Source organism: Entamoeba histolytica, genomic scaffold, assembly GCF_000208925.1.
Source record: "Entamoeba histolytica HM-1:IMSS scf_1104750517479 genomic scaffold, whole genome shotgun sequence".
NCBI lineage: Eukaryota > Evosea > Mastigamoebida > Endamoebidae > Entamoeba > Entamoeba histolytica.
In genome coordinates this window covers 1-12,506 of record NW_001915241.1, presented here as the reverse complement: position 1 = coordinate 12,506, position 12,506 = coordinate 1, and the positions used below count along the sequence as shown (strand labels likewise).

Below are 12,506 nucleotides of genomic sequence, written 5' to 3'. Positions count from 1 at the left end.
AAAGACATTTAGAATGAATAATGTTGGAGAACAATATAGATCAATGTATAACAACTTGGCTTTTGACCCTAATAACCTTGCTAACCTTGACCAAGACTTACCAAACTATATTCAAAACTATGTCCCTATCTTTTCACTTCCTCAAGAATGGCTTTGGTGCGAGTCATGGTGTAATCAAAAGGTTAAATCAAAAGCTAAAACAATAGATTTATGTAGTAATCCTATTAAGCCATTAGGCAAAATAGAGAGTGCTCTAAAATATATTGAAGAATGGAAAAGTTACGATGAAATTACAATCAAAAATATGTAGAATAAGATATTTACTCCATAATAAACAATATATGAAATTAAAAAGAATATTACATATTAAGAAATATGATATATATCATATTAAAGTAAAAACAAATGAACAAATAAACTATTATAAATACCTCCGAAAGATGAAAATAATTGAAATAGAAGCAAGAAAGAATAAATTGAAAAGAATAAGATGGAATTATAAAATGATGAAATATGGAAAAAGACAACACCTAAATAAGTCTAAAGAAGATGAATATCCAGATAATATCTCCACTATTAATTTCTGGAAATGAATCTATGAAACTAATACTAATATAGATTTTATCTAAATATTAATTTATATGAAATATTAAATGAAAATAGAATTAATAATAGAATATCAATAATCACTCCCAATGAATTAGATTGTGCTATTAAATTTATTGATAATTTGAAAGTAAAATAATATTGATAAAATACAAGGATTTTTGATTAAATATTTAGAACAACCAATGAAATATTTAATAAAATTATTTAATGAATGGTTAAACAATCCTAATGAAATACCTCTTCATTTTATTCAAGGAAGAACAATATTGATATATAAAAAATGAGATAAATTAGACACACAGAATTACAAACCAATAACTTGCTTAAATTGTCTGTTAAAAATGTATACATCAATATTAAAAATGAAAATAGAAAGCCAGCTGATGCTAAATCCAATTGAAAAACAACTTTCATTAAATCAAATTGGATGTAAAAATATACATATGCATCAAAAGAATGATTATTATACAACACTATAATCCAACAATTATTATTAAAGGATAAATGGAAGTGGTAGAAACATATTATGACGTCTCCAAAGCATATGATAGTATTAACCACCAATGGATTAAACAATGTTTAATTTATTTTAATATCCCACTAGTAGTAATTAATAGTATATTATATATATTAATTAATACATATCTTAATTTATATTACAATCAAGAAAGTGTGGGTATAATTAATGTAGAAAAAGGAATAATACAGGGTGATAGTTTATCTCCACTTTTATTTGTATTATCTATTGACATACTATCTAAACAATTAGATAAACAAATAAGCAAATTAAATATTAAAATGAATGGAGAAGAAAAACAAGTCAAGTTAAATCACATATTATATATTGATGATTTAAAAATAATGATTAATAGCCTCGATGAAATGGAAAAAGCCAACAAATTAACTAAAGAAATATTTAATGCAATAGGATTAAAAATTAATGTAGAAAAGAGTGGGATAATGACTAATATTAATAGTCAAATAAATGGTGAATTAGCTGAACTACCAAGAGTAACTAATGATAATCCTTATAAATATCTTGGTATTGAAATAGGAGATAAAGTAAATATCAACAAATACTGTACAAGAATATTAAATGATATATCTTCTATTTTATCATCATTAAACACTATGAAATACAGCAGCCCCAATACAATAAGAAAGATTAATAGTGATATAATCTCTAAATTAAGATATGGATTTAGTATTGTCCCATGGAAACTAGGAGAATTGGAGAAGATAGATAAACAAATAAGAAAATCATTAATTCACCTCCAATTATACAGTAGAAATATCCCAAAAAGTAGAATATATGTTAAAATGAATGAATTGGGAATATGACTAATGTCAACAAGAGATGAATGTGGTAAAGAATTAATAAGAATATATTTAAAATATAATTGGAGATCAAACACAGAAATAGGAGAAATGATAGAAGCAATAAAAGAAAATCCAAATTGAATAAATAAAAGAATGAAGAAAGCATTTGGTAAGAAGATTAATTTTAATGAATTAATGAATGTAATAGAATTAAATGAAAGAAAGCACAATGTAAAGGAAATATTTGAATGGGTAAATAATGAATTAAATGATAGATATTTAAGTGAATGGAAAGAAAAGAAATGTGGTGAATATATAAGATGTGCAAATGGCACCTTTAATGATAAAAAACTAACAGTAACAACATGAATGTCATTAAACGGGTACGAAAATAAGCAAAGAAAAATGCATCTAAATAATTTACAAAAAAGAAAAAAGATGCAAAAAAATTTGCATCCATAGAATTTTCCACTTTATTATATTTTGCTCCTAACAAATAAAAAAATAAAAAGTATGATAAATACAGAATATATAAATATTTATGTTTATATTTTATAATCATTTCTATTCATTTTGTATGAAATATTAATGAAATAGATTATTTGATTATTCATATTTATTTTTATTCTTTTTATTCTTTTATTTATATGTTATTTATCTATCGTATTTATATATTTATTTCTCTGTTTATATTATGTATATCATTGTATTCTTATTATTATCTATTTATTTTTATGTATTTATTTCTTTTATTATGTTTTTTATGTTTATATTCTTTAGATTTTCTTATTGTTATTCTTTTCTATTTAGTTGTATTTGTTTATTTGTTTATTCATCTTATTCATTTTTATATTATTATCATTTATATCTATTTTCAATTTATATTTATTCTCTTTTGATTTATATTAATATTAATTTTATCTTTTATACTTTCTTTTATTATTATATCATTGATTATCATTTCTCCTTTTATTTATCATTTATTCTTATTATTCTTTTGTTTTATATTCTATATCATATATTCATATCATTTTCATTTATATTTTATCACTTATTATATATTATAATAACATAACACATATGATTGATTATATAATAAACATCATGATGAAGTTATACACATAAATAATAAACACAAAAAGAGTAAAATATTTTTCATTAATAAAATAATATTAATTATTTTACATCATTAAATTAGACACTTTTTATTGAATATTTCTAATTTTTACAATAAAAATACACTTTTTATTTCTTCTTTCTTTTCTTTTTTTATCATATCTTTGTGATTTATTACTCTTTATCTTCTTTGTACCTTCTTACTTTTTCTTAACTTCATATTTTTATTCTTTATTATTCTTCATACTTTTTTATATCTTTATCTTCATTTTCTATTATTTGTTTTTTTTCGTTGCAATTTAAAATAAAGTGTGAAATAGATTATTTAAAAACTTAATATCAACAATCAAACAAGTTACAATAAAGTTGTAATGATAATCACAAAATAAGTATTATAAATAAAACACTTCATCAAAATTACTTTTATTAAATAATACACAACTTGGATTAAAATATATTAATCTTACTCCTGATTAATTAGACAAACTCGATTCTTCTTTTAATAGTTTTGTTGATGCTCAAAATTTAACAGATAAAATGAATTAATTAAACAACAACCAAGTGCATTGATAAAATTTAATGAAGTATCAAATAATTTTATCAATTTACTCAAATTTAAAAATAGTGTTGAAAAATGAATGTTTATTTGATGAAAAATGATATTAATGAATATTTAGGAATTATTGTTACAGAAGATAATAGATATGTTGTTAATCAAGGAATTACTTCTGAACATAAAACTAATCATAAAATATATGAAATAGAAAAGTACAAAATTATAATGAAGAATGAATGAAGAAGTTATTATTTAAACAATAAGAAAAGAAGAAGTTGAAGAATGTTACAATGATAAATTGAACTAATTTAATAGTTTTGTTAATATTTTATTGTTTCAAATAAATGATAATTTGAATAAAAAGAAATAAAATAAACAACAACGAATAAATAGTTATAATATTCTTATACATTATTCAGTTGTATAATTTGATCATTATTCATAAATTCGAATATTAATACTTGCTAAATTTACATTATCATTGAAATATTCTACATTATTCATTTTTATTTTATTAAAATTATTATAATAAACAAACTCATATTTATACATTCTTTTTTATTTATTAAAATAACATATGATTATTGTGTTTGTTCAAAAACTATTTAGTATCATTTCACTTCGATAAAATGTATTTCTATTCTATTCTTCTTCTATTTCTTTTATTTCTCTTTATTTTATTAAACCAAATTGTTGTTTTAAATTATTCTTTCTTCAATTAGAGAATTATCATCATTATTCCAATTATCATAATGAATAGATTTATTCTCATGTCTCTTGTTCCATTGCTTGGATTTGGTGGATAAAGACAAACGTCTTCAATACATCTATTGTTGATATAATCAAATTTATATCCTGAATCACAATATGCCAATACACATTTTGTACTCCATTCTCCATTATCTCCACATTCATATCCTCCATGTCAATGCTTTTTATTAATTTCTTCATCACATTTTTCATCTCTTTTAACTAATCTTTTATTCTTTGGATTACATTTCGTTTTATATTTCTCTACTATTTTCTTTGTTTCTTCTTCAAATTCTTTTATATTATCGTTTGAGAATTGATAAATATTCACTCTTTCATCTATAATATCTGTTAAAAATTCTCTTGGAATTGTTTCATTGTAATTATAATTAAATCTGCATGTTTCTCTAACAGTTAATCCCAATTTATATCCATATTGTTTAAAAATATTATTTGAATCTATTTCAGTAATACTACGAATATTATTAGATGGTGATAATCCTACTTCAAATTCTTCATCTTTTCCATATGGATCACCATCAAATCCTACAATAATAGCTCCTCCCCATTCTTTTAATCCTTTTGTTACCAATGAACATGCTGAATAACAATATGAATCTGTATAAACTACTATTTCTGTCGGTTTTCTTGGATGTTTCATCGATTGCTTTATTTCAGGAACATCATTAAAAGAGATTGTTTGTAGTATTTTCATAAGACTAACTATTGATGGTTGTGTAACATTATGTTCAACATCTTCATATTTAATAGTTCTATGGTTTGTGTACCATTCTCCAAGTGTTTTTGGATTAATTTCATTTTCTCTGCTTTCACATGTTTCTGGGTCATACATATATAAAGCATATCCTTTTTTCATTACATCTTCTATAAATTCTGATATTCTTGCTGAATTGATATAATCAAAATCATCATATGGTGATAATGCCTTTTCGATTGTTTGTGCAAGTTTCACCAAACCTCCTCCATTTTTTGGGAATATTACTTGAATTGGATAATCATTTGAATCAAACTTATCAACACATTCACTTAATTTTATCAAAAAATAGTAGTAATTATTAAAAGTATTTACAATCAATGTATTTACTTTGTTACTTGTTGTTAAACAACATATTTCTTCTTTATATTCAGAACGATTAGGTTTATATTCATCATTTTCTTGTTTTATTCTTTTTCTTTCATTTCCTTCTTCAAAATCTTCTATTCTTATTCCATCTCTTATTCCTCTTCTTTTACTTCTTTCAAGTACTTCTTGGAATTTCTGATTCATAGGATTAAATTTCATTATATTATAATTAACTGTTAGACTTTCTCCATTTTCCCATGTAATTGTTATTGGTGTATTTAAATATTCTTTTGTTAATGGTAATTCATTCAATGATCCAAGTATTATTGCTGATTTCGCTTCTGTAAATTGTGCATGTGGACATTTTAGTCCTAAATATTTCTTTCCAAATTCTCGAATAATATTAAATGGATCTTCTCCATTTATTGTTTTAACTGGTACATTCTGATTATTTACAATTTCTTCTGGTACATCAACTACAATAAGAGTATTAGGAAGTTCATTTAATGGTTTTAAATACATTTTCTTATCACTATCAATATTTATTGTAAATGGAAGTAAATAAATAAAATAAACAAGCTCTGAATTTGGTTTTTTAAGAGTATCATCTATATTAAACCCTAAATGAGAATCTCTTGTTGAAATAATAAGATTTTTTATTTCTGAGTAAAACTCATACAGACTTGTTGTTTTTGTATTTATTTTATCTAATTCTGAATCAATATCCACTTTCTCATAATAATTATTTGAAAATGATGGTTGTGGTGGATTTTTTTTAATATGTCTTTGAATACATGTGCATTTAAATAATATTTCAATCAATCAATAGTCTCAGTATTTTCTTTCTCTGTGGTTTTAATTGATTCAATACATTCAAATGTACTATCAACTGTATCTATATCATATGAGTTAGTATATTCATTACACTGTTTTGATAAAGAAAGAGTAATAAATAGAAGTAATACAATATTCATATTTAATGATTATATCGTTCTAGTTTTATGTTTAAATATTCACTTATCTTTTCTTTCATTTACCTTATTTTATTATTTATTCATAACTTCTTCAATTTCTTTTTTCTTTTTTATTCTTTTTATGTTTATTTTTATTTAAACACTACCCAACATTACTTTTTTTCATGTTTTTATTCTTATTTTTAATTAAACATCATTCGTTTTTGTCATATTTGTTTCCATTTTATCGTTATTTATTTTATTGTTTTTACACTTATTTCCTTTTCTTTATTTTATTATTTTACCCCTTTTTTATTTGTTTGATTCTTTATCTTTGTCTTTCTTTGTATGAAAATATTAATGATTTTCTTATTTCTTTTATATTTTATTCTTATTTCATATTCATTCGATGGTATTTTTAATTATTTATAATTTGAATGACATTTTCACATTTATTTTACTCATTTGAAATTTCATTCTTTTCTCTTTTTTTCTTCTTATTTCTTGTTGATTGATTGTTATTATATCATTTTCTTATTATTCTTTCTTTTATTTATAAATAAATTAAACATAATTTTGAATATGATGTTATTTCTTTAAAGTTTCAAATAATTATAAAATAATATTGTTTATATTTCGATTCATTTTAGGGGGTATAGAAACAATTCGATAATTTATATTCTTTTCATGTTATTTTTAAACAACATTTGAAAAAATTATTTAATAATAATATTTCATTGATAAAATGATAAATCATATTACATAAATGAATAAAATAAATAATAAGAAGCATTCTAAATGAAGAAAATATTACCGCATTTATAAATAATGTTGATAGGAAATTGGTTGTAATATAAAAAATTAATTCGTTTGTAACTTTTCTCAATGATGATAAACTAAAAATAGAAAAACACATGGTATTTATTCAAAGGGTTTACAACATCAATCAGTGTTTTCAAATGGGAGATTCTGAACAACAAGAAATACAAGTAAACAATGAAATGACAGAATCTCAACAACCAGAAAAACAACCAGCCAATGAAACGACAGACTCTCAACAACAAGAAATACAATTAACAAAAGAAAAGACAGAATCTCAACAACCAGAAACACATCTAAACATTGAAATGACAGAATCTCAAGAAACTTCAAAAAGAAAGAAAAAAGATTGTTGTTACTACACAAAAAAAGAGGGTGGTAAAATTATCTTGCAGTTTTTTTCAGGTTTAATTTCATTAAAATCGGCTATTTCCCTTGCTTGTCAATTCCAATTATTATTCTTTATAAATGTAATACTTATTGGAATATTTATTCTTTTCATTATTTCTACTGGTCATTTAGTGTGTACTTCAACAGTTTCTATTGGTTATAAATTGGTTTATGGTTATGTGATGGTATATGGATCATTGTTTTTACTAACATTCATTTATTATTTCATATTATTTTCAATTGAATATCTAAGCCGATCATATAGGTATTTGTTTGGAGATAAAAAATCAAATGACAAAGGAAAAAAAATATGTTGTAATAAATGTAAAAAAATATATTGCCCTAAAAATTGTAAAGAGATTCTTGATAAATGTAAAAAAATATGTTGCCCTAAAAACTGTAAAAGGATTCTTGAATGTATTGTTCATCACATTGGGATTATTGTTCTAGTTGTTGGTGTGATTGTTGGTTTCGGTGTTGGACGTAGGATAACGAAAAAACATGGAGAACCAAGTGTATTAACTTATATGGGATATTGGTATTTATTGTTAGGATTAATATGTATTGGAGGAATATTTATTATTATTTCAATAATTGACTATGTATGTAAATTGTACTACAACACTAATGGTTGCTCAAGTAAATCAAAAGATATTTGTATAGATATTTGTATTAAAGCAATATTTTATGTATTACCAAACTCGTTAATAAATAGATTTATAGACTATTGTATTTCATTTTTCTGTAAAAAAAGACATGAAGAATGTAGGCTAGGAGTTCAATTCGGTGAATTACTTTCTCTCAAACTAGTGTTGTTTATATTATTTTTGGTGTGTTTAATTTTTGCTACTGTACATTCACATAAGAATGATGGAAATATTGGATGGTATTGGCTAATATTTATTTTTTCATTTATATCTGGATTTATTCCATCAATTCGAGAATTAAGTAAAAAACCAAAGGATGATGAAGATGAGTATTATGATGGTACAATTACGTACAGTGATACAGAAAGTATAGAAATAGAAAATGATGAAGAAAGAGAAAATCCAAAAAAAGAAAGTAATGAAGAAACAGAAGATAATTGGCACAATGTACTAAAAGATTCATGTGGATTTAATTTTAGAAGAAGTTCAATTCCTTTGCAGACACTATCGGTTTTACTTATTGTTGCAATAATAGTTGGTTTAATAGTTTATAAAATTAAATCAAAAAAGAGTAGTTCATCTCCAAAGAAAAGTATGTTTGAAGAAGAAAATGAATATATTTCATTCAGAGCAAGAATGAAAGAAATATATGAAGGAATTTCATATGATGATGAAATGAATGAAGAGATGTATTATCGAACAGAAAATAAAGTGTATGAACATTCTCATTTATGTGAAACTGATTCATATGGTATTACACCTTTTGATTATGCATGTTTAAGTAATTTAGCATATGCAGACAATGTAAATGACGCCAATTATGCAAACATAAAGAAATATCTTGACGGTATTGGATGGAAGACAATTACATTTTATGAAAAGAAAAAAGATGACAATAAAGAAGGTCCTGTCTTACATTACCTTATTGCGAATAAAACGAATACAGATATTACTGTTTTTGGATTTAGAGGATCAAATAAATTCTCTGACTGGGTTTATGATTTTAAATTATTTACAGAATCTGCATTGCCATCTTTGTCAGTTTCAATATTTCCAGTATTTACAAATCAAGCTCTTTTAAAAATAAGTTATATTCTATCGTTTTTCGGTTCAAAGGCATTTCCAAAAAGTGATTATGATTTACTTGATATTGCAAAAACAGTAGTAGAAAGTGAAATGAAAAATGCACCAAATAAACAATATATTGTTACTGGACATTCTCTTGGAGGAGGACTTGCAAATATTGTTGGAAGTGAATTGGGAATAGTAAGTTTTGGAATATCACCTCCTGGAACTTATTTAGGAGCAAAAGCACAAAAATTGAAGAAAAAGGATATAAGATTATTTGCACGTGCTGTAATTCCTGATAGAGACATTGTTGCTTCATTAGGTGTTGAGGGTGGGTTACAAATGTCAATTCCTTGTTATGAACATGCATTTGGTTGTCATAGTATTGATAATTCAGTATGTATGATTGGTTCATTATGCCATTATAATGAAAATGAAAATATAAAAAATATATGTTCTATGAAATGGGATGATTGGAAATTAGGTTTTGATGCTAAAGTCAATTGAATGACACAAATCTAATAATTTAAGAAGTTTATTTAATTAATGGTTTTTAATAATTATAAATAAAATAAAAGAATAATGAAAAATGATGATATTTGATTTGAATAAAATTAAATGAATGAGAATAATATGTTATTCATTTAATATATCAATATGCTAATTATTTCTTTATTTCATTTTATATTTTCTTTTTGAAATGATAAATAAATCATTAATAAATAATTGAAATAAAGAATAAAAGAATATAGAAATAAAACAATTATTTAAATAATATAATCACATTTGTTTATTAACAAGAAATGAAAATATAACATGGCATAATAAACATAAATTCCAATGATAATTTCAATTGAAATGTGATTATTTTAGTTTATACAATTATTTAACATTTCATTTATACAATATTTCAAATGATAATATATAAATAACAATAAAATGATGAAATTAAATATTTAAAATAAATGAATAATGTAAATAACAATTCAATAACAAAATAAAAGAATAATAAAATTAAATTAAATTCATTTCTATTTTCTTATTTATCTTTATTATTATATTGTTATTACTCTTTTATTTTCTTCCTATTCATTTTGTATATTTATTCTATTATGTTGTTTATATTCCTTTAAAATTCTCTTTATTCTTTTCTTTTTATTTTTTTATTCTTCATTTCTTATTTTATTTCTAATTTCAATTATTTTAAATTTATCTTAAATTTATCTTCTTCACTTAAACAATGACACATTCATTATTATAGTATATCTTTCTTAATACCTCATTCTTTTCAATTCATTCGGACATCCTTCATAACATTCATATCCTATTTCACTAACACTTGTTGGTATATTAATTGTTGTTAATGATGTACATCCAGAAAACAATTATTTCCTATCACTTCAATATTTGTTTCTATATTGATTTGAAGAAGGTCATTACATCCAGAAAAACATTCATCAGCTATTCCATAATTTTTCTGGTACTTTCCATATTTTCTATGTCTTTTACAGTAAAAATAGTTTATTATTTTATAATTATTTCTTCTTTAAATAATGTTGAATGAAGAATTGGTATTCTTTCTAAATTATTCCAGTGATGTTTATTATTCTTTTATTTTATCATTACATAATCATAAAAATAGTATTTTCTTTTGTTTTCAATTTTTAACGTGATTATGTCGTCATTTTATCATTTGATATTAAAATAAATGTTGTTTTATTGTTATTTATATATTTTCATCTCATAAGTTATTTCTTTCCTTTCCTTTTTCTTTTTTTATTTATTACACCCTTTTATTTTTCTGTTTGTTGTCTTATTTCATTTTATTCATTTTGTAAATCTACCTTTCTTCTTTTTTTTATTATTTGATGTTGATTATTCATACTTATTTATTCAATTATTTTCATAATTGATTATATTGTTATTTCATTATTCTTATTTTTTTTTCTATATTCATTTCTTGTGTTGAATTTTATTTCTTTTTATTTCTCTTTTATTTGTTTATTCATTATATTTCTAATTGTTATTTTTCATTCTTCTTTTTTATTATTTCTTTGAAATTTATCATCATTTTGTATAAAATACTTTTTATCCGTTTTTGTTGACTTGAATTACTTTAAATTAAAAATAGATCAAATCAATTTTAAAATTACTTATTTTATTTAACAGTCTTTCTTGTTTATTCTTTTAATTTTATCGTTAATACTATTTCTTTGTTTCATCATTTCAATCATTATTGTTCTGAAATTAAAATAACATTGAAGAGGTAGTGGTTGTGATGTATAAAAATATTGTCATTTTTATTTCAATTCTTTTTAATTATTTTCTTTTTTATTTCATTTTCTTTCGACTAAAAAATGAAAGTCATGAAATATCACAAAAACATTAAACATAATAACAAAAGAAAATTTCATATCAATAAATAAATATAAATAATAAAAGAATGTGTGAAATATATATTATTTGTATTGACAGAGATACACTGATCATCATAATAATTATATGAATCATTTCATTCATTTTGTCAACATAAATATTTTAATAAAATCAGTGGAAATAAACAGACGAAAACAGAAAATAACAAATAAAAGAAAATAATTATACATTTCATCATTGAAATTGATTAACATGAAATAAGTAAATTAAATGTTGTTTAAACGAAAGAAATTTTGAAAATACATCACAAGTGTAAATAAAACATTCAATGATAATAAATTGACAATAACAAAATAGAGATTATTGAATATAAAAAGAAATACATTTCTCAAAAGAGTAAAGATATGAGAAAGGGTAACTATGACAGAAATATTAATTCTAAAATACTCATTGGTGTTTCATTAAAATCACAATTTGATTATAATCATATTCACTTTTTTATTTTTTTTTTCTCTTGTATTTCTGTTATTGTATTTTCTTTTTTATTTTGTTGTGAATGGATAAAATACATTGAATATCATTGTTTTTATTTATTTAATAAATTTATTCAACTCTTTTTAATTTTATCTTTTACAATTTTCTTCTTTTTCCAACTATTGATTTTGTGATATAATTATACTATTTTAGTCATACAATACACACATTTCAAAAGTATTTTAATTGAAATGTATTAGATATAAGTTTAACATTTTGTTGAATATTATCAGAAACTCTTTCTGAATTAAAATTATTGTTGATAGAACTCATTTTAATATCAT

The 12,506-nt window shown here is 22.2% G+C and overlaps 3 protein-coding genes across 3 annotated transcripts, besides 3 other annotated features; 2 read left to right on the top strand and 1 right to left on the bottom strand.

Moving 5' to 3' along the window:
• Positions 1-13: 13 nt before the first annotated feature.
• Positions 14-310, top strand: EHI_077770 (UDP-glucose:glyco protein glucosyltransferase 1 precursor, putative; the record flags this gene model as incomplete). Its single annotated transcript, XM_001914211.1, has 1 exon — positions 14-310. One exon carries the CDS (start codon positions 14-16, stop codon positions 308-310), a length of 297 nt encoding a protein of 98 aa, XP_001914246.1.
• Positions 274-2,309: a repeat region.
• A 2,217-nt stretch (positions 2,310-4,526) lies between these two features.
• On the bottom strand, positions 4,527-5,957 carry EHI_077760 (uncharacterized protein; the record flags this gene model as incomplete). The annotated part of the gene is made up of 1 exon (XM_001914210.1): positions 4,527-5,957. One exon carries the CDS (start codon positions 5,955-5,957, stop codon positions 4,527-4,529), a length of 1,431 nt encoding a protein of 476 aa, XP_001914245.1.
• Positions 5,958-7,347: 1,390 nt separating this feature from the next.
• On the top strand, positions 7,348-9,819 carry EHI_077750 (uncharacterized protein; the record flags this gene model as incomplete). The annotated part of the gene is made up of 1 exon (XM_643347.1): positions 7,348-9,819. One exon carries the CDS (start codon positions 7,348-7,350, stop codon positions 9,817-9,819), a length of 2,472 nt encoding a protein of 823 aa, XP_648439.1.
• Positions 9,820-11,677: 1,858 nt separating this feature from the next.
• Positions 11,678-11,814: a repeat region.
• Positions 11,815-11,943: 129 nt separating this feature from the next.
• Positions 11,944-12,137: a repeat region.
• The last annotated feature ends 369 nt before the right edge of the window (positions 12,138-12,506 follow it).